We start from the raw sequence: 22,340 nt of genomic DNA on the forward strand, positions 1-22,340 counted from the left end.
AAAATATATTGGGAACAGTTGAGATGAAAACAAGAAGCAATGGAGAGTGGCCAAAATTTATTTCAAATTATCCTTCGAGCAGTAACATTTTGCACTCATGCTCATTTTCACTTGAAGATCTCAACACATTTTACAAAAAAAGCTAAGCTAAACAGTTCTGGTTAACAGTGATTCACAATACGTGAGGAATTTCTTCCTCTTACACACAAAAATGTTGAAAAGCCAGTTTCATTTTAAGCTAGTACATATTTAATGCACAAATACATATATATTTCCAGGCATTTGTTTTAGATAAGATGTAATTGTTGTTTAACTTCTTTAAATATTAGCTGAGAAGCAAAGTATTTAATACTTTCAAGTATCAAATAACTTGCAAGCCTCAGTTGCATAAACTTGTCTGAAGGGCTCTGGGCTTACAAAACAGAAACAAAACACAACATAGAACATGAACTAAAGTTACTGAATTAATAGCACAGCTCTGAATTACAACTCATTGCACAAGCAATGCCCATCAGGTGAACTGCATTTAATTAAGCATCATTCTCAAGTGTCAGATGTTGCAGGCAGCTGTTTAGTGTGCACCACACATCTGTGTGAGCTCAAAGAAGAAATCACAACGAACTGTTAAATTTGAACCACTTCTTGTAAACTGGTTTTTACCCACACTTTGGACAATCACTTTTCTGCTTTCTCATACTAAACAAATGTGTATTTTCACTGCAACTGTACTCACTAAAAATCCCTATTCCAAGGAATTTAATTCTTCTTCCATCAGCCATAGATAAGGCAGAAAACATTTTTAGGCACTATAACAACACAACGTGTATGGAATAAATCCTGCACATTAGACACCATCAGGAACACAACAAATACCTGTTTGTTAATGAAGATCTACCTGCCCTAAACCTGCTCCATGAACATAACCATTTGACGTAAACAAAAGGAATGACTCTGCTCTTCTACCAAAAAAGATACACCAAAATAATCCACTATCCAAACCTGATCATTTTACTTTAAAAATACAGTGAAACTGCATCTATAGCAGAACACAGTAAACTGAGCAAGAACACACAACTGCTAAAGGCAGGAAGTGAAAATTATTGAAGTTCCTTTAAAGTGCAGGTGGGAATTTGACACCCAGAATGTAATGACTAGTGTTGAAGTTTAGTTACAAATACAGAATATAGCAAATCCACCACATCTTCCACATATACAGACTAAAACTGTTTTTCTAGACTACTTTTTACTCCCTGCACAAGTTTTTCTTATCTTTTACCTTCTTATCTTACAGAATCAGCATATTCACCACAAAGCATGTTCTCTTCCTGTTGTCTTACTGAGAAGTGAATAAAGCGTGTATCATCACAAAAGATGTGCCTCTCTAAAATAACCACCATGCTCATGGTTGATATTAAATACCAGTAATATACAGTATTTGGAACACTACTTGTTGTAGATCTGTAGATTTAATGTTTTCATATTTAACATTGGAATATCTATTTGTTGTGGCATCAAGGTTATAGAAATTATGGAATTAAATGTGAGGTCTAAAACTCTCTGCAAAACATCAGTAACTAATACTGTTCTCCAGATTACCGACATTTTAGAGGGTTGCCAGTGCTTGGGACAAACCAGAAAGCACTAATGTGGAAAGTGTTCCTCTGCACATTCTGCAGTCACAGGAGTGTGAAAACTTTACCATACATCTCCCCTCCAGATCATTCACACACTGAACAATAAAGAAAGAAAAACATAGCTGAAGAAACTATTCACATGAGTTGCTGTTGAAAACCAGATGAACACCTGAACGTTGCCCACAGGCAGAATGACCTAGAAACCTCTCAAATCTGACTAAGATCATGAAATTACAATAGCTTTTTTTAAGCTTTTCAGCATAGTACCTTTAGCATGGAGGAAAAAAAAGTGACTCCCATCCTTATGGTGCCTACCACTGCTTTGTGGTTAACAGGGAGATGTGAACTCTTCCTGGGATGGCAAGTGTTTCTTATGGCACTCACCAGCATCAAAGGAACAGAAGGGAACACTCTTCTGAAAGAGGCAGTTAGGTCTGTCGAGCCACAGAAATCACCTTCTCCTCAGAGGGCTCTGGACCCAGTTCTGCTCATGCTCTCCACTCTAATTGGCTTTGCCATAATACAGCTTTTTTCTAATGCTTTCCTTCACTTCCACATTTAGCCTGTAAAGTTTTACTGCTTTTGAAGGGCTTTCCTATATTCAACCATTAAGATCACACTGACGTGGTCATTGCAACCCTGTGTGTCAAAGGCACCATCTTCTTTGGGTGAAAGGCAGAATATAGGGCAAATTTCGTTAGTTCTTCCTTTACTTCTAAAGTTGTATTTGCGAACAGATCAAATACATACAATACCATATATTAAAAATCTTCCATTCACTCACACTTTTCAAAGCATATGATATCAGCAGTTGATATTAACCAGATGAGTAATACACTGACACTGCTGAAGCTTATGACCTAAATTCAAAAACAAACAGATGAGTTGGTAGACTCTGCAATGCAATATTGCTAATTTATTTTGACCAACATCTCCAGCAGTCACTTGCAGAAAGGGCCAGGGAGTTAGTGTAACAGCATGGAAACAAGGATTTATTCTTACAAATTGCATAAAACAATAGACAGAAAAAACCCAACAGATTATATTTAAATTATCAGCTGTGTTTCACCAAATGAAAAACACTTTCTCTTGATTTTATCAGTGGCTACAGACTGCAGTGTCAAGGTTGCAAAATAAGAGACTTTATTTTGAACACAGAGTTTTATAATTGACTAATGGATTTATCAAAGCCTCGAATTAGCTTTGTTATGAAAAGCTATGAAAATTATTAAACACATGTATGTACAAGCCAAACTTGTTTTCATTTCTGGCTGAAGTACATAAGAGGATTCTCTGCCATAAAAACCCATAACAATCTCAGTCCTGAGATAGACTCTTTACAAATCCTGGTATACAGGGATATTGCCCTCCCTGCAGGGGTCGGTCTCAGCTATTGCAATGCAATGCAAATTCTTGGAACAGATTTTTATTTCATACTGCAATTTTATTTCTGAGGGAATAAAACAATTGAATATGAGAAAAATCTGTCAGGACATGAAACAGCTAAGCAAAAAGTACTTAATTTAGTGAACAGAGAACATGAGACAGAAGAAAAACGTGGTTTGGGTCTTTTATCTGAAACTGCAATAACGATTGTTTTTACAGCTACCCTCTTTGGGATTCAGTGAGTTTCTGCTGCCTTGACAGTCTGTACCCATAATAATCTTCCACATCAACAGTGATGTTAGGTGAAGGATTTACAAGATTTTGAAATTACTTGGGTACTGCTTTAGAATTACAAAAGATAAATCTTCAAGCTCTCACTGAGTTCAACTTTGACAAATTCTCTCCAGTGCTGACTGCTACCAATCCAGAACAGCCTAAAATTTGGGACTAAATAGAAAAAAGCATTTTTAAGCTAGAATAGAAATAGACTATATAATAGAAATAGCATTTTATAAACAGAAATAGAAATGCACTTTATAAATACTAGTTAACCTTTGCATGAGAACGTTCCCCTCAGTCCAGATCTACCACATCTTTAGATGAGATATTTTAGAAATCAAAGTATCAAAATGACTCAAAATAAGTCTGAAGGACCCACAGAGTCAAACGAAGGTCAGTAAAAGCTGTAGAACAAGTTCTGGTGTGTTTGCGTATGTCTGTGGCACAGTTCAGTGTCAAAGATGACATTATCTTCATTCATCGCAACATTGCAATTGTTTTTAAGGGTTAGCAGAGCAATGCCCTGTTTTGTTTTATTGTGTTAGAAGAAAACAGATCCCCACAGGAAAAATTTCTTCCATTAATTTATCTGCGTTAAAACAGTACTTTTGAAATGCAGGTCACCAAGTATGCACAAAGCCCACTGAAGTCAGTGGAAACAGCAGAAAGAAAACCAGGCCACTTGGTTCCTTGAGGTTATCGTTCTGTAACCTACAAATATGTTTTGCTGTGGGGGTGATACCACAAGAGGTTCTTCAAGTATGAATAAAGAACATGAAAACACTTCATAGTGACACTGGATGTGTGATGGTATGTTGCTGAGTCTGAGAAGTGTTACTGATTTCATAGAATTACTGATTTCATAGAAATTATTGAGTGCTCACTAGTAAGCAAACCACAGTGCCATGTGTTACCAGGTAATAATATTCTCTTTTCTGAGTCTTAAGTAGGAATATATATGCACCAAACTGAATTTGTAAGGACTGATGGATGGCTTGCTAACTGTAATTTACAACTTCATCATTTCTTTGACAATGCCTGGCTTATCAAGCAAAAAAGTTGACAAAATACATAAACACTCAAGGGGGGCGTTATTATCACTCCAATGTTAGCTTAATATACACCAGGAATTTTACTAAAAAGCTACTGAAAAACAACCTCAGCATTAATATTACCAGGCACTTTCCTCACAGGAAGAACAGGCCTATACCATAATTTATGCTACTAGAACCACAATCAGTAAACCAATAATGATGCAAAGCAAAATATTTTTAGACATTAGGGCACTCTGCAAGCAGTTGGCATATTCCTCACAGATAGCCTATGCTTCATTACCCAGGTTCTGACAGCTATCTCATTACACTGCCAGGCTAGAGGCTAACACTTGCTATGCATAATAAAACCATGCCACGAAGAAACTCTTTGTAAAATTGAGGAAACTACTGGGGGAAATTTTTCAATATCACTAATAATGAAGTTAATATATGAAAGAGTTGACAAAAAATAAATTATATCTTTTTTTAGAAAGTGAAATCAAATCTACAGATATTTTAAACTCAATTCCAGCATGTCTTTGTTAGCTATTTCTCATTAACATTGTAGCCCAGTTCCGGTGACTTTTCATTCATATGATCAGTGGCACCATGATAGGAAAATCAGAAAACTATGGGAAAACTCCAACTGTCCTCTGACTTGACTGAGCTTTGAGTGCTGCTCCACACCATGAACTCCCAGCTAAGTTTTAAAACTTATGTCAACATTCACAAGAACACAAGCAAACAAAATGAGTAGAAGGTCAGAGTTATAAACATGTGAATTTACACTCCAGGACAGAGCTATCCATGATAATTTTAGGTGTGCAAGACAAGTTTGCATTCCCCCCTCAAAAATCCTAAAATACTATTTTCTGAGTGATCAAGAAGACCTGCAACTCAAATAAAACACATAAATGTTAGTTAACATACTGACCGAAGGTGTCCTTTTAAACCCTTCTGCTGCCTCACGCAGGTTTCCATGCCTATCAGCTACTTGGCCAAACACCTCATGCTGAGATAAAGAACTCATAGCAAGTAAAGACACCTGGAAAGGCTGGGGGGTTTCCCACATGTGCTGCCTGCACACAACCAGAGCACTGAAACCAGCCCCACAGGCTGTGCAGGGACAGACCAATGCTCTAAACACCAGGTGAACCCCAGCGAGGTTGTTGGGTTTGATTTGCACTGGCTTCATGTTATAAGAGAAACAGGCACAGTCTGAAACATCCATGGCTCACAAAAACAAGGTGTTGGGGTTTTTAAAACTATACCCTGTATACACATTTCAAGCTATATTACTGCATAATATTTACAGTGACCGCTGACACTGTACTGACAGCTCTACTGCATTTCTCATGGCGGTAGCTGAGATGTGCTCTTTTATATGGGAACCTTTTATAAGGTGTTCCCATACGTTGCTAGGGCAATTCCAAGAGCTATATATTGTATCACTTAAATAACAAGAGCTAGCATTTCATTTTATAAAGAAAAGACAGGAAAGGAAGTCCTTGTATGAACATATATAAATTGTAGGAAAACAATATTAAAGTTGTGATATAAATTAACAAGAGTACATTTATCAAAAAAAAAAAAAATAGAGAAGTACATCATCACCAATAACCTTAAAGCTACAGAAAACACAATCTGCAAAATCTTTAGGCAATCCCATATTTTTCACATTATCTCAGCACCAAGACTCGTTTGCCAGTCTTTTTTTGTGGGAAATTTATTACTCAAGTGACATTAATAGTTTTAAATAAGCCTTCCCAGTTAAATGGATTAATCACAGGTGAGATGACTGGGACTAAGAAAAGAAACAGAGAAATGGAGAACCTGAGACCAGGTGCTGATCTGAGGTATGATGGCAGCACAGGGAGACCAAGAGGAGGGAGAAATCTAGAGGGGATAAAAAGCGGCTGAATCCCACCAGGGTCTGAGTCTAGGTCTTTGTGACTACACAGGTAAAATTACACAAAATTTAGTAATAATCTGTTGATTTGAAAAGTATTTTTAGTATATTTAGTATTCTCATTGAGTACTATTTTTAAAATTTCAGGACTTGCAAATCAGTGTTTTCGTTGCAAAATCTGAACCCCAAACATGTCAGGACCCTGAGATCCCAGTCCAACCTTATAATCCAGACTAAGACAAACACATTAGCACTTTACAATAAAGATTTTTAAAGTAATTTTTGTTAACAGCCTGCATTTAATTTTTTCCAGTTTCCTAATGAAGTAACACCACTAAATATTATCACACAGCTTCACTATTAAATGCATTTACTTTTAAAGAAGGGGAGTGGAGCTACTATATTCCAGGTGAAAAACAAAGCCTTCAGCTTTGCTTAACCTCAACTATAACCCCATCTATCACACCAGCATTTTCAGGTAACAATGAACAATCCATCCAAGCACATAACCTAAAACTTTCCCCTGCTACACTTAAGTATAATGGAAACAGTAAATGCCAGCTGCCCCTTTCATCGTCCTCTGATCCTGAGAACTTACAAAGAAGAGCACCTTTCAGAACTGAATTTCTGAAGACTCAGTTTTCCATCTCAGTACACACACAGCAGACAGCACCCATTTTAAAGTACACTGTTCAAAATTATTACCTCCATAAAAATAATCTACTCAGCATTCCATCTGCTTTGCACCAGTTTCACTGTTCCCTGTGCTTTTATTGCTCCATGCAATACCTTATAACCAACCTGGTTATTTTTTAAGAGGTTTTGTAGGGCAGTGACTTGGCACTTTGTCTTTCGCCTTTGCATTTAGAACTGTAGTCTCTTTTGGATACCAACCAACTGTATGTACACTTAGTGCACATGGCTACCTTTACTCTGGAAACAATGATCAAAATGCCATAAGATAGCATACAGGGCATGTAGCTAGTCATATGTATTTGGATATCAACATATATATAATGTTTGGAGGTGTTTGTTCAAAAAAAAAAAAAAAAAACCAACAACCCAAGCCCCCTCACCTGTGAAGGGACAGAGCAAAGATCTTCTAGCATGTCTCACTAGTTCACCTATCCACCTACGTAGTTTCAGCTTCCCAAAGTTTCTTTGTCCTACTTTCACCAATTACCTTATGGGAAATTAACTGTATTTTTATATTTCAAGGATTATTATATATGCTACATGTTCAGGTATGGCGCTACGTGGGCAGGCACACAGCTGTTGATGAGGCTGGTACACCACAGCCCCTCACCCCTGCGCACACAGACGGGCACACGGCATTAACGACAGCAAAATGGACAGTGTGTTGGCTTGGCAAACACCGCCGATGCGGCGGGCTGCAGGCACCTACGGCAAACTTTCGGCAAAGCCCCAGCAGGAACCCACCGGGGCGCCCGTGACACCCCACCCCCGGTTCCCCTCTCTGCGAGCGGAGGCCCTGGCCTGCACGGTGCAAGGCCTCTCCTGGCCCTCCCCGGACCGCTGACGAACCGTGCCCGCCCTTCCCCGCCGCGGCCGGGCAGGGGGCACCGCGGCTGCCGTTGCCCGCACGGCGGGGCAGCCCCCCCATGCTCAGGCCCAGCGGGCAGGCTCAGCCCGGGCCGCACCTCACTTACCCCGGGCCTCGGCAAGAGCAGCACCAGCAGCGCACCCAGGCTGAGGAGGAGGCGGCAGCAGGGTCGCTGCTCCATAGCTGCCACCCGCGGGACCCCGGCTGGCTCCCCCGGCGCGGCGCTAGCTGCCGGGCGCAGCGTGTCCGGCGCTCCCCGCGCGGCGGGGCGGGGCCGCCCGGACCGGGCCACCGACGTCAGCCGCGGGCGGCCCCGAAAGCGCGCAGGTACCGCCCGGCCCCCCCCCAGGAACACCTCCCCCCTGCGGCTCCAGGAGGGTCGTGCGGGAGCGGCCAGAGGGGCGCCCGCGGCTTCGTGCTGCGGCCGGAGCCGCCCCGTTTGTGCTAAGCCCCGGCAAAACGCCAGCGTGCCCGGGGGGGCTCGGCCGAGAGCCACCCCCAAATCGCGGGGTGCATTGAGCTGGGCAAAACCAGCACTTTATTGGTAAATTCAGGGTTACTGAGTAGCCTCGCTCATCCAAGCACCACCCCACCCCTCACAATTTCCTGATTGATTTTTCACTTTGAAAGCCAAATTTACTTGGCATAGCTCCTGTTCTGACCAAGTCATTATTGACCCTGCTGTGCCTTGTAACGTCTTAACTAAATGCAAAAAATCCACAAAAAACATGCTTCTTTGAACCAAAACCCGGGTCCAAACAGCTTTGAACAGATAAAAACACACATAAAAACATACTGGATCAAATGGAAGTAGCTTTAAAAAGAAGAAAGTAAATTTACACTGCTTGGCAAAGGTCTAGCTCTCAGATGCATATTTATATAACAAAGCCACTTTGTCCTTGTTACAAATTGTTTGCTTTTTAATACTGATATTGCTAATGGAGCTGCAGAGCACACTGAGTACGAGGTATACAATATGCACATAGCAAATAAGTTCTGGCAGCTCCCTCTTTTAATGAGCATGCCTTTGATGATATGAGCAGGGAACATAATTATGATCTAACCTGCAAGTTTGAATGTATAAAACCATGAAGCTGTGGCTGCCCCATCCCTGGAAGTGTTCTAGGCCAGGTTCAAACCATTCTATGATTCTATGCTGGAGCTACAAACCACACTGTGATTGCAGTTCTCAGGTATTGACAGATGGGTTTCTTTGTGGAGGTCTTAGATTTTAAGCATTCACACTATTTGAGAACAAGCAGGCCATCTCTCACGCTGCTTTGTGCATGCCAGCACACACAAGGAACACATCTAGACCTCTACCACATGTGAAGAAAGTCACAGAATCACAGAAGGGTTGGAAGGGACCTTAAAGCTCATCCAGTTCCAACCCCCTGCCACGGGCAGGGACACCTTCCACTAGAGCAGGTTGCTCCAAGCCCCTGTGTCCAACCTGTCCTTGAACACTGCCAGGGATGGGGCAGCCACAGCTTCTCTGGGCACCCTATGCCAGCGCCTCAGCACCCTCACAGGGAAGAGCTTTTTCCTTACATCTAATCTAAATCTACATAATCTATCTAAAGTGCTCATAACCATACACAACGGCAGTTAACGCGGGCAGCTGTGCCCGTGTAAAAAGTACACAAAAAAGGCATACAAGAGAGTCCTGGTTTTGCCCAGCTGCCTACGCTCAGCTCCCGGCGCTGCAGGTGCCGCAGGGCGGCAGCACTTCCCTCACAGCTCGGGAGGGCACGTCCCCAGCCTGAAAACCGGCGGGCGGGCGTTAAGGTACCGTTACTTACACAGGAGTTTATTATCTTTACCTGAATTCCATGCCGCGCTACACTGCGGGAGGAGTTTCTCCGGTGCGCGAACACCACGTATGCACTACCAAACTACAGTTATTTAACACAAATGCCTCCCGAGAGAGAGAAAAAGGCAAAAACCGGAGCTGAGGCCGTAGGAGACCACCAGGGGCGTGAGTCACCGTGCGCCCGCCCACTCCCCGGGCGCCTCTCCTCAGAAACCGAGGAACCTCCTCTGAGGTCCGAGCGAGGCCCGAGGTTTTTACTTATCTAATATTAACCCTTATTTCTTTAACAGCAGCAGAATGCTAGAGCGAAGTACTAAACAAACGAGTACTATTGCTCCTGAGAAGGCCGGTAAAGCCGCCCGCCGCGCCGGGGGAGCGCCAGGCTCTCCCAGAGCCTTACCTCCTCCTCCCGGCGCCGCCTCAGCGCTTCCCGCCTCCGCCGCTGAGGGGCCGCCCACCCTCGCGCTCAGGCACACCCGGATCGGCGCGTGCCCCCGAGGTTGAACCCGATTGGGCGAGGCGCGGAAGGGCGGGGCGGTCGCTATATAAAGCGGAGCGAGAGGGTGGCTCTTCCTTTCTGCGGGCGCTGCGGTGCGAGGTGGGTGCGGCACGGCGGGCTGTGGGTGCGCGGCGGGCGGGCCGGGCTGCGGTGATGTCTCTTGACACGTGTTAGACTGCTGATGTGCATGAAGCAAACCTATTACTGAGCGCCCAGGCTGCTGCTCAGCCAGCCGGGCTGCTGCGGTGCACCGCGTGTGTGACCTCCCCCTTTTCCCTCTGTGTCTTGCAGGGTCCGTGTGGCGAGCGGCGGCGAGCGGCCCGGTAAATAAAGTTGTGTGCACCCCACGAACGTGTCCGGCTGGTTCTTGCGCCCGTTCCCCCGCACTGCCTTTGACCCGGCGGGGTGCCCTGCCTGCGGCACCGCCGGCCAAGCTGTAGTGCTAGAGCGAAGCGCTTGTTCATAACTGGGGCTGCTCGGCCCGACCCGGGTGGCGCTTTTAAAAGCAAGTGACAGCTCGTCTCGTCCGGCCGAGCCCTCACGGAGCAGGGCAGCACCGCACAAAATGGCGCCGCAGCCCGACGGGAGGCGGTGCCCGGCGCGGGGGGGCCGCGGTTGGCTTGGGAGAGGGTGAAACGGGGTCCGGGTTACCCTTGATCTACTGGTGAATCAGCCAGACTTTAACCCAGCGTAGAGCACCTGCACTCGTGTTCTCCTGAAGGGGTTCAGGGTTGGAACAAGCAGCAGTAGTCCTGGGATTCCTATCTAGCTGTTGCAGGAGTACAGCACGTGAGTGAAGGTGAGCTAGCGATTAAGATGAGAAAAGCGTCCATAGGGGTCCTTTGTGGGCACAGCAAGAGAACTTGAACCAAAATGGGAATTTGACTCCAGGGATCTAAGCTGCAGCTATTTAAAGTGTTTCCAGCTTAAGAACTGTGCTTGTGCTGTCCTGCAGGCACAGAGGCATGCACAATGTTTTCTGTAGATAGAAAAGTTGCATCTCTATGTGGACTATTAACAGGATTGGACATTAAAAAATAGCTGAGGAAGACTAAGAAGATGGCTAAGGTCAGAGATGTTTTTGCCACCAAACCTTAAGAAGGTAGCATGTGGCCTCAGTCTATAATTCCTGGTCATCATTTCAAGGTTCACATACATGCAAAATGAAAAAATAACATGTTTTTAAAGCATGTTCCTCATGTGAATACTAACTGCTGCAGTGCAGTTCAGTTTCACTACCTTAATATTCAATTAAAGCTTTTTGTTTTAGAGCTAGAACAATTATAAGTGGTTAATCCTAAAATCATAACCACCAAGTACAACTCTGGGTATATAAAAATACCTGAAAAGCACTCAGCATGCTGTCATCTTGGCAAGCTGCTTTCAATGAAGTTTTTGAAACAACTTGCAGGAGACAGTGGCAATGAAATTTAACTGAGTGATTGTTTGACATGGGATAAATTTATTTAATAAAACAAAGCAAGCAGATTGTAGTTACCCACAGTTTATGAAGTGCAATATGACAATCTTGTGTAATAAGTCTAAATTTGTTTACACATTAGTGCATCTAGTCCTTTGACTTTAGTTATTGCACATAGAAATTAAATCATATAAAAGACCTGTGTACAAGACATGCAGACTTCATGAGAGGCAAATAATGCCTACATGATCAGAGCAAACCCCAGAATATACACAGCCTGGAATGGTCAAGGAGGTGTTCAGGTAATAAATATAACCCACTAATATTTCAATTAAAGGTAACCAAAATAGGTGTTCAAATATAGAATTAATTTTAAATATATTAAATGCTAGTTTTCTTTTATGTTTCAGGCAAGGTGCTGTTTAAAAAACCTTCAATATAATAGCTTCATTTAGAGATGGTAAATCATCAAGTTACACATGGAAATTTTGATTTACATCAAATGTGACAACATACAAAAAAGTTCTTAAAAAATTACTTCTTAAAAAAAAAAAAATCATGTTTTAAAAGGAGAGCCAAAACTCACCTTCTTTGTAAACTAAAACGTTTTCTGACATCCATGAACAGTTGGCAACACTGAGCATCAGAAAAATATTACATGTGTTAAAAGAGTGGATATGTAGTGTTCAAATATTGAATTTACTGCATACATTTAATCTTGAATCATTATACCAGAGAGAAATAAAAGGCAGTTCCCCCTCCCCCCTTTGTTTTGGCCATTAATGAGCAGAAACAGTCTTTAATCACAATCAGCTTGAATAACTGCAATGCTTGAATTCCTATTCCACAAAGTCCAAAAAACCAATGCATGGGAGGCAAAGTCTTCCAGTCACAGCTGTTCCACAACATCAAGTGATTTGATGTCTGGAGTTGCATGGCTGTAACCTGAGAATTCGGTCCCATGCTTTGCGTGTAAACACAGTGCAATGGAAAAGACTCACAGCAACAAAAAAGAAACCTGTGTTTCATCGTAGCAAGAGGCTCTATACACAGTAGGGTAACTAAGTACTTCTGGTAATGTGCAGTATTGACATTTTATGTGTGTGCTCATGTCTTTATAAACATTCAGAATTAATCATGAACCAAGGTGATTGTAACTCACTGTAAGGCGGCTTGCTATGGTTTGGTCTCATGGCTTTACCGACTTTTATCTCCTCACTTACAAAAATGTGACAGTCCCACCTTCACTGATAGTTGTGTGTTTTATGGCTACTTGCTTCCCCCAAAAAAAGCATGAGTTCTGTATGAAAAAGGTAATATGTATATATCACATTGAATCACAATACATCATACATCCAATTTACATTCTTTTATCCTGAAAGCATTTCATATTTCGATTGCTTGACACAAGCTATTGACTGCAGAAGTGAAAGAACATAAAACAGTTCATTCTACACCTCCAACTGCCTGAGAAAGAAAAATATTCTTCCAGTTTTATAAATTCATTCCTTATTTAGGATTTTTTCCATTTGGCACGCAGTTCCTTTGCTGCCAAACAACCTTTCAATGCTTCAATGCACATTAACATAGCATGAAAACATAAGCTGAACAAAAGGTATGTCAACAAGCTCCTTGATCTATTACAGTTAGGTTCCTCCTCCCTCCCCCAAAGAACAGGTCATCTCAGCCTCTGAGTTAAAATCCTGATGGCAGCCAGTACAAAAATAAATCAACTGCTTAATGGAATGAAACTTCATGTAGCTGAAGTACACAGGAACACTAACCAGGCAAGTGAGCACAAAGGTATGGTTATAGGCAGTCCTTCGGGGGGGGGGGAAGTGGCACAAGTTAAGGATGAGAACTACAGCACAGTTTATAAAACCATGAGAATAACTTTCATAATACTGTAAACTACAAGAGTCTTCACATGTCATGGTTGATCAGGGGCCTCCGTGCTCAGATCTTTAGGAGGGCACGTAGAGGAGCGGGGATCCATGGCTGAGTGCATTAAAGGGATATAAACATCATCCATGTTTGGCATGACAAAGATTTTCTGTGAAAAAGATGCAATTAAAGCAAGTTACATTTCATATGCCAGAATTCAGTTTCAGTTCTTAACTTCGGTTCTTAACATCCTTTCCATTGAGCAGGAGCTCAACTCGTTTTGAACAAAATAGGGCACATGCAAAACTTAAAACCCCAACCCCTCTAATAGACCAAAACTATAATTAATCAAAGGAAAATGTAAAGGAAACTCACCTGAAACTCTTGTTCCAGTTTCCTCTCTATCCAGTCAGTTACATGAACCAGAGTCACTTCTCTCTCACCAAGTTTTGGCCGAGCTTTTAACTCCAGGTAGGGAGGTCTTCGAAAGCCATACCTTAGGAGAGAACACAGAACAGGTTTTATTACATTCCGTTTATTACATTCCAACAAAGCATGTACTTAAATATGTTAACTCTCAATTTTCTCTTAATAGCAGCTTCTACCTCATTTAGAACTGGCCTATATCCCACCTCTTCCAGAATCCATTTCAGCTACACTTTACCTTTTGTTCTTAGTTGCAATCCCTTAGGTAGCACACACCTGAAACTTTGCCCAGTTCTGCAGTAAGTTCCTCTTACCATATTCTGTCGGTAGGTGGAGGTGGAATGTTAATTACTAGTGTTCCTCTGCACTCTTGTACTTCAACTGTTAGCAGCAATGGAGTATTGGAGACCTCTTCAATTTTCTTCTTAATAAACTCAGTCTCTGTTGCTTTCTGAAAGTACTTTGACTTAGTAATTTTATCGACAATTCTCATGATCTTACTTGTCCGATGTCCTCCAACATACCTTTAGATAGACAACAGAAAAAGAGTACATCAAGATAATTTTCTTAAACCTATTGTTTGCTAAAGCACCCATCAATTTCCTGTTAAATCATTAGAGGTCTTGATATTAAAATTCTAAACAGATACATATACATATGCCCAAGCACTACCTACCACAGTCTTGCACAGCAGCTGTATTCTGCCAGCTACATGTGTCTGGCAGAAATTCTCTCCAGTTTGAACAACTCCTTCCCAGATGGCATTGGAAACACTATATTTTTAAAATTGCCAATACACTTATATCATCTATGTATTTTAAAAAGATAATAAAATGCTATTGAGAGAATTCCAACAATTCTTCACATAGTTTTTGAAACTGTTTAGGAGTAAAACTCTAAGGAAACTCCCTGGAACATTTAGAATACGGCACAGAGTCTTTTGGTATGTTCACTGTAAAACCAGAGATATGTTCAGACATAGGAAACATTGTGATTGTCTGAGACATTTCAGGCTGGCTACAGCTTTCTCACTGCATGGCATAGGCTCAATCAGGTGCAGAAAGCAAATAGAAGAATAGAACAGCAGCCAAAACAGGGAATGACGTGGCAAAACTGGTATTAAGAAATTTTCTTTTGAATTCTTGCACAGCATCAGAGGGCAGTATTGTATAGCCCAGACACACAAACTTCTGCAAGGGAAAAAATAAGGAAAGAAAAAAACCCAACACAAAACTCTGAGCAAGAAAGCTGGGATTGAGTAACAGTTGTTTTCTTAAAGAACAGAACACACTGGAAAGAGGGGATCAACAGGATCAGCATGGGTATAATACTTTATACAAACAGTATTTTCAAGACCAGAGTACTTCAAAGTTCACACACAAAATCCCATTCTTGACTCTGGTACCAGACAAGACACGCTGGGGAAGGTCCCCATTGGTTTTCTGGCCTAGAGAGTTGGCTCTCTCTGTAATCTGGTGAAGAAATTAGGTGCTCTAATAGCTCTGTATAGGTCACTCTGCAGAAGTGCTGTATGGTGAACAATGCTCCCAGCATGCTAAAACGCTCAGCAGAGCAGCTTCCTTTCAATTTGTAGTTCATGGCTTGATTGCTGCTCTTTGCTCTAGAAATGGGTGAGTTGTGTTTGCTTAATTGCTTGGATATACTCACACTCTGGCACCCTGTGTGACAATGATAGTTACAGGACAGGAACAAGGTATCAGTTGTACTAAGTCTGGAAATGTGGGGAGGAAAAAAGGATTAACAAATGCTCACCCTTCTGCTCCTGGAGTCACTTGCTTCTCTCCTGCCAGTTCAGGAGCATCATCCTCTTCTGAAGACCCAGCACTGGAGGATTCCTCATCACTGTCTGCAAGACAATACGCCCTTGGCCTGAAACTGAAACAATGCAATTTCCAGGTCAAATGTAACATCCTTAAATACCTATTCATTATGTACAGCTTCGGCTGACATTACATGTATTTCTACTGGAGACTGAAATGTCCCCTCCTCTTTTTTGTAAACTCTTATCTGAAAGAGCAAAACTGAAACCACTCTGAAGCCAGTCTGTCAGAACTGTCTTCAAAACAGAGAATTAGTTTTCTCCAGTGGAATGTAATCCTGCACAAAAGACGATGGCGAATGGCTATTGTCCATATTCAAATCAAATGTAGACATTATTCAAAATACATTTGAAAGCATCTCTGTTGTTGCTCATGGCTTTCCATGAATGTTGAGCAGTATGTAGGCTAAAGAGGGGTTTTTGTTCCTTTATAAAACTTGAAGACATGCTTTTACACCAAAAGGTGAAAACATGCAATTCTGTCTTATAACACAGGATTCCAACTTAAAATGACGACATTTACCAACTGAATCCCAGAATCCCTCAGACGTTAACTGAGGTGCTAACGTGTACCTTATCTTCACAATAAACACCAGCAATTCACCTTTCTGTAGCTACAGTATCTGTCATCACTAACCAATTTTGTGTAGAAAAAGGGCAATTTTATTAACAGAAGTCTAGCATAACCCTGTGAAGTAATATTTCTTAAATTGTTTTGCACAGATACTTTTGTCCCATACAAATTGAAGCTATAATCTCCCTTTAGTACCTTTGCTGGAAATATTCCTTTCCTTACTCTATTTGTGGGGGAACTGACCTTCTGGCTTGTGAATTTTTTAAACTCCTCTGACACAGTGAATGGTGTTTATAGCATTTAAGGTTTTGTTTAGTTTTGTCTGAAGAGACTCCAAAATGGGATAAGGCAAAGAATGTCATGGGGGAAAGAGGGGAGAGAGTAAAGTAATAAAATCAAATAAGTGCTGCTCTTAAGATACAAAACATCACACAGTAATAACTAATCCCTAGACTTCAACTATGGAAGAATTTATGTACACAATCACAGAAGAAATTTCAAATCTTTTAAATGGATTGAAATTAGGGAAGGATACAGTGAATACACTTCAGTACTAACAGATCTCTACCAAATGCAAGAGCTTGAAATCGTTACACAACACAAGCTTCAAAAGCACATAGTTTTAGCCCTAGGGACTATACCCAGGACTGTAATATTCTACATTTGTTCAGAATGCAGCTCTATAGCTGCATTTTCTTTCCCTTTTTTTGTGTGTGTTCTTGGAAATTTACTTGAAGCATTTAATAACATCACACAGAGCACGGACTGAGCCTACTGTCTGCTACTCTGTACATAGAATGAACTGTTAATTGCTGCATGAAGTCCTAATGTAAAAGGACAGTTCAAGTACAGCTCACAGTGCACAACACTCCTTCCTAACTGCCTGTTTAAGAACTGGAGCAGTAATTCCTTGACCTCTCTAAACTCAGTAATTTGCTACCCAGGCTAAGGAATCCGAATCGTAAGCCTCTTCTTACCCAGGGATGCATTTTGTACCTGCAGAAGTGTGAAACAGCACACCAAACTGAACCACCTCCCCGAGGACACAGCGGGTGGTGGATGGTTCACGTCACTGGCCCAAATAGCAGCGCTGGAGCCGTTTCTCAGAGATAAATTCGTGGTTTTAGGTCAAACTATACATTTTCTACCTGTGTGTGACCTCACTTCACTTTCCCATGCACGTCACACCACCTAGTTCAAAGCATGCCCAGTGCATTTCCAAGGCTCTCAAAGGTGTCACCTTCTCACAAGAAGGTGTTTTACTTGCCTAGGCCATGGGGCCCCCTGAAGTGCCTCCACAAGCACACACTGACTGGTTAAGATCACAAGATCTCCTTGCATTAAACAAAGCCACAATAAATAAGCTTGAGTGAGATTTCAGGGGATCTCTGCATACAATGGACCATTTATACGACGCGAGCATTGGCAGAAAAACACTTTGGAGCTACAGTATTGTTTCTGAGCAGACTGCACAATATTTTTTGAATTGCCATTTGTGGGTTTGTTTTTACATGGTAAAACATAGCAAAGAAAGAAACTGCAGTAACCTGGGTTAGCCTGCCTGCATTTGCCTGATCTCCACTATGGTAGAACCTGCTACTCTATTAATTTTATAAAATTGGCAATTAATTAGTTTCCCACCCTTTTTGAGAGCTGCATTTTCCTGTGAGCACGTGCAAGACAGCATTATCCAACTGTCCAACATTGCATTTCTATTTCAAACAGTAAAGCAGCAGTGAAAGCATTGGACTGCAACACTGAACCATTTGTCTCGCTTTACATTGACAATATCCAAGGTCAGTTAAAACTCAGTGCTGTTTCCCATCACCTTCCTCTTTCTGGATGAGTAGATGCCTTTCTTACATGAGTTTGTGGTTACTACATCTCAAAGAGGCAGTTTGTTCTAGGCTCTTGAGGGACAGAAATGAGTGCAAGCAACCAACATGCATCGCTTACAGATGACACTATTGTGGACGCAAGCACATGCAGAATAGTTTGATTTGTCACAGCAACTGTCAACTGGTAATTAAAAAGCCCAGAAAAATTAACTAACATAATGGAAAACATAGATGAGAATCAAACTCTTCCACACTTCTCAGTCTTTGTTTGTAATATCCATTGTCTTCAAGGAAAAAACAACCCAGCAACCAAAAAACCCTCATTCAAAACTAGAATGCATGAGGCTGCCCTATGTAAAGCTGGCATGGTACTTGGCCCTGAGCATTTGAAACATCACAGGCATGTGGCACGGAGCAATGCAGTTAATGGTTATACCTTCAAGTAATTGGTTGCTTAGCTACAGACGTCTACATTTGCATTGCTGGGGGCCTATTGCTCAGCTAGAATCAAGCTGATTTTTAAATATTAAATCAATGTGTTCACTAATGGTTTCTGAGGCTGTTCTTGCACTGGAAGTTATGAAAATACACAAAGAATCCTGAAGGAGTGGGAAAGAAAAGCAAGAATTTGATTTGTACAGACAAATTTCCTCCCCCGCCCCCATTTTTTGTGTGGACAAGATTAAAAGGATTTTTCAAGAAAAATCACACCTACCAATTACACTGATGCACATTCAGAAGTATTTACTTCAAGCAGTGACAACAAATCTAGGTCGATTTTAAATCCTCTGAATTTCTACCAGAGTATGAGATCATTCAGCCATCAGGTTTTTCACATTTATTTTCTCATTCTTACTGCACCATAATATAGTGCTGCTGTAAGTATTACTTCAAGATATCTCAGAATAAATGGTCAGAGCTAGGATACGAGTATACAAAGCATTTAGTGTCTTAATTCTGAAAGAACACATTTTATCTAAACACATAGCTAGATTTAGAGAATATTTTCTTGGTTTGTTGGCAGTGGTTGTACAATAAATCAGAGACCACTGCTCAAGGACTGCAGATTTCTTAAGTACAAAGAGAACACAGCACAAAGAGAATCAGCACTCCACAGCTGATGGGATGGATGTTTGACAGGTGTCACAAGATTAATACAAACAGACATATTGATGAGATTCAAGCAACATCGTAAAAGTGAGAGGGAAAGCACAAATGCAAGTTAGGTAAGTTGCAGTATGTGTGTTTTCCAATTAGCTCACCTATAAGGCATTTCACTTAGACATTGCAGGTAAATAGAAGTCAGGTATGAGGAAAACTGGAGACTGAAGTAGGGGCGTGGTTATTCCCATGATGCAATAAAGCTATTGAAAAAGTCTTTACACAACAATTACAGCCTATTTACCTTCCATATTACATGGTTTACAACTGCAGCTATACAGCATGTTCCATGTGTGTGCCTCCATATCTGCACGTGTGTACCTCCAATGTTCAAGTCCTACTGGCTAAAGCCCCAACTCAAGCATAAGACAAAACTAAACTTTAGTCACAGAACATTTTAAAATCCTACAAATATATATATATAAACACACACTTGTACTACAAAAGCCTTTTATTAACGCAATTATTAGTGGCGTAATCAAACATTAAAGTTGCACAGAAAAGCCAGATTCTACTCTCATGTGTATGCAACCCTCACAACTCCTTTCAGTCTAATGCAAAGGCAGAGCTGCATATACAAGGAAGATTCCACTTCTTCACTAAGAAAGCTCTCATTTGACTGTATTATCACTGTAACACCTTACCCTTCTTTGCCAATCTCTCCAACTTTAAGTGCTTCACCAAGCGGCTCTTTACCAAGTTTGGTCAAGTTCATCTTGGTCTCTAGGGTCATTAGAAAAGATCCATTGTAGGACATTTCCAGATCAATCCAAAGTCCTAAAATTAACAACAGAAGACTTCACTTTAAGAACAGTCACAATAATTTTATTTGCATGCCAAGCCAAAACTCTTTTACACAAAGTCTATACTTCACGCTTTTTTACAGAGAAAAATTACTTTTGCATCAACTAATTATGTCATTAATTCACAAATAATTAACAGCTTATCAAAGCTTTCTGTTCACAGTAAGCTTATGGAACAAAGTGGAATGTTCAGATATAAAAGTCATGGTGAAAGACAGATCAGTGAGTACAGCCAATGATCTAAAAAAAGGAGCGCGATTTACGCACACTTAAACTGCTTAAGAGATCTGAATGAAGATCAAGAAAATAGAATACAGTCAGGGATTCACTTCAAAACTATTTACAGTAATGGTCCAAGCCAAGCAGTAAGGGGGATGCTCCTGTATATTACTTAACCTGTCCAAATGAAGCAAAACTTGAAATCCCAGAGCAATATTACTTGTCCCACATCACAACCTGCAGTATCTTTTGCTTCCAGCAATGGTGTATTGAAGTATAAAAAGGTTTGCTCAGTAACTCAACTACAGGCATTCTTCCTGTGACTAACAGTAAATAGGGTCATTACTTACAACCACTCTAGATGTGTAGTATTAAGTTACATCCTGTTGTCTGGGCAGACTATTTGTTTATCTCAATCCCCAGAAAAATTGTCTTGGGAATAACTGCATGATTAGGTCCTGCCTCTTAAGTGACACCCTGCAGCTCCACCGATTAAAAAAAGCTGTAGGGTATTTGTGATCCAGAGATTAGAAATCAGAAGCCACTAAGCATAGATTATGCATCTTCCTTTTCCAGACGTTGCATCTGCACACAATATGCCCTACCAGTATCTGGCACATCAACCATTAACACATTCTACTTTTATTTACTTATTCAGAAGCAAGTAATGGTGACTATTCTTTGATCTAGAAATGACACACTTTTCCAGCTAAAGAAGAACTACTTTCTACTTGGCAAACACATCAGAAGGGGAACATTGTCCCCAATTCCACACATTTATATTAGCAGAAGCACACACAGCTCCCAAAGACCAGGTTACTGATAGACTATGAGATCACACTCAATTAGAAGTTACAAGCAGTACTGAAGGCAAGCTGCATCTTTACTAACCCAAATTACTCTTTTCCATCATACTGTTCTAAAACAAAAAGATAGGAACTCAAACACAAGCTTATATGGATTTTTCCTCTTCCGAGTAACGAAGTAGCAGTAAGATCAGGAGAAACAAGAAAACAGCTAAACAGACCTTTTGGATAAAATGAATCAGCATGCTTCAAATATCAATGTTGTTTTAACAGTAGATCAAATAGCCAATGATGCCATTACTGAGAGGGAAAATTCTTCCTGGCTAGAAAACCTTCATACACATTTTCCGGAAGGGAAAAGGGAGGTGGGAAGGAATGGGGGGGGGGGAAATTAGGCAGATGGTACAATTTATTCAGAGTTATCCAGTTCCCTAGCCTTGACAGAAATACAGTAAATACTACAGCATATGCTGTCACCCAAATAGGAGTGTATTAACAGAAACAAGATTATTTTCCCCAACATTGTCTGTTAACAAATTTAGTTACTTAGAGGAGCCATATAATAAAAAAAAAAATCTTCCTGCACTGGTAAAAAGGTACGGATGAAACAAAGCACATCACAGTCAGTAACTGCATTTTAACACCTCAGAAAAGGTTGCCTCAAATGATTGACTATCTCAAACACATAAACAAAATTCTTAAGAAGTGTTTGTTCCAGATACTGGCCTGAACTTTGGTATTTGTTTTTACTCCATGTGTGGTTTATTCATAGGTCAACTTACCAACAAATACATCAATCCTTATGAAAACAAGCATTTCCAGTTATCGTCCTTTTAAGTACAACAGCAAACCAAGTTCTTTCAGTAATTATTCACTGTAAGCTCTTAAAAACCCAGATACTAAGAGTTCACGTGTCATACAACAATATGAAAAAAGTTACAAGGATTACAAATTCTACCATAAATGTTTGCTTGTCACAGTTTAACTGCCCTTGTCAGCAATTAATTGAAGCCAAGTGTTCAGCAGTCTCCTAAATCCCATCTCATGACTTAGAACTACAGTATTTGGTTACAACTAAAGTTAAGAGAACAGAGAAAATAATTCAAAAAATGTTTAAATCCAGGCAAAGGGAAACACTCTGACAAGAACCCCAAAGCGTAAGTTTGTTTAAAAGCCATGAACCAACTTTGCAAGCATCATACATACCATGATTTTAAAGAGTTTTCACTTTGTTTTCTGTAACTCAAAATT

General features: G+C 40.9%; 2 protein-coding genes, 1 long non-coding RNA gene and 2 other non-coding genes across 11 annotated transcripts in view; 3 read left to right on the top strand and 2 right to left on the bottom strand.

The window, feature by feature from the left end:
- The window catches only part of ERN1 (endoplasmic reticulum to nucleus signaling 1), a 33,003-nt gene extending 24,930 nt beyond the window's left edge, over positions 1–8,073 (bottom strand). For all 3 annotated transcript variants that reach the window (XR_003994364.1, XM_030506288.1, XM_030506287.1), the window contains exon 1: positions 7,913–8,073. Coding sequence is in view for 2 of the 3 variants with exons in the window: in XM_030506288.1 (XP_030362148.1) it covers positions 7,913–7,987 (75 nt within the window). In the remaining variant the exon portion in view is untranslated. The remainder of the gene's footprint in view (positions 1–7,912) is intronic.
- A 1,751-nt stretch (positions 8,074–9,824) lies between these two features.
- LOC115616709 lies at positions 9,825–10,636 on the top strand. The gene is made up of 2 exons (XR_003994366.1): positions 9,825–10,217; positions 10,410–10,636. It is a non-coding gene; the product is annotated as an uncharacterized LOC115616709 (long non-coding RNA).
- On the top strand, positions 10,266–10,328 carry LOC115616869. The gene has a single exon (XR_003994425.1). It is a non-coding gene; the product is annotated as a small nucleolar RNA SNORD104 (small nucleolar RNA).
- LOC115616866 lies at positions 10,502–10,636 on the top strand. Its single transcript, XR_003994422.1, has one exon. It is a non-coding gene; the product is annotated as a small nucleolar RNA SNORA76 (small nucleolar RNA).
- A 1,131-nt stretch (positions 10,637–11,767) lies between these two features.
- TEX2 (testis expressed 2) overlaps positions 11,768–22,340 on the bottom strand; it is a 52,137-nt gene continuing 41,564 nt past the window's right edge. For all 5 annotated transcript variants that reach the window (XM_030506282.1, XM_030506281.1, XM_030506284.1 and 2 more), the window contains 5 exons: positions 19,906–20,038; positions 15,622–15,744; positions 14,163–14,372; positions 13,798–13,918; positions 11,768–13,591 (listed from right to left, as the gene is read on the bottom strand). In XM_030506282.1, coding sequence (XP_030362142.1) covers positions 13,469–13,591; positions 13,798–13,918; positions 14,163–14,372; positions 15,622–15,744; positions 19,906–20,038 — 710 coding nt within the window. In that variant the 3' untranslated portion in view covers positions 11,768–13,468. The remainder of the gene's footprint in view (positions 13,592–13,797; positions 13,919–14,162; positions 14,373–15,621; positions 15,745–19,905; positions 20,039–22,340) is intronic.

The sequence above is a fragment of the Strigops habroptila genome, chromosome 14, assembly GCF_004027225.2.
Source record: "Strigops habroptila isolate Jane chromosome 14, bStrHab1.2.pri, whole genome shotgun sequence".
Classification (NCBI taxonomy): Eukaryota; Metazoa; Chordata; class Aves; order Psittaciformes; family Psittacidae; genus Strigops; species Strigops habroptila.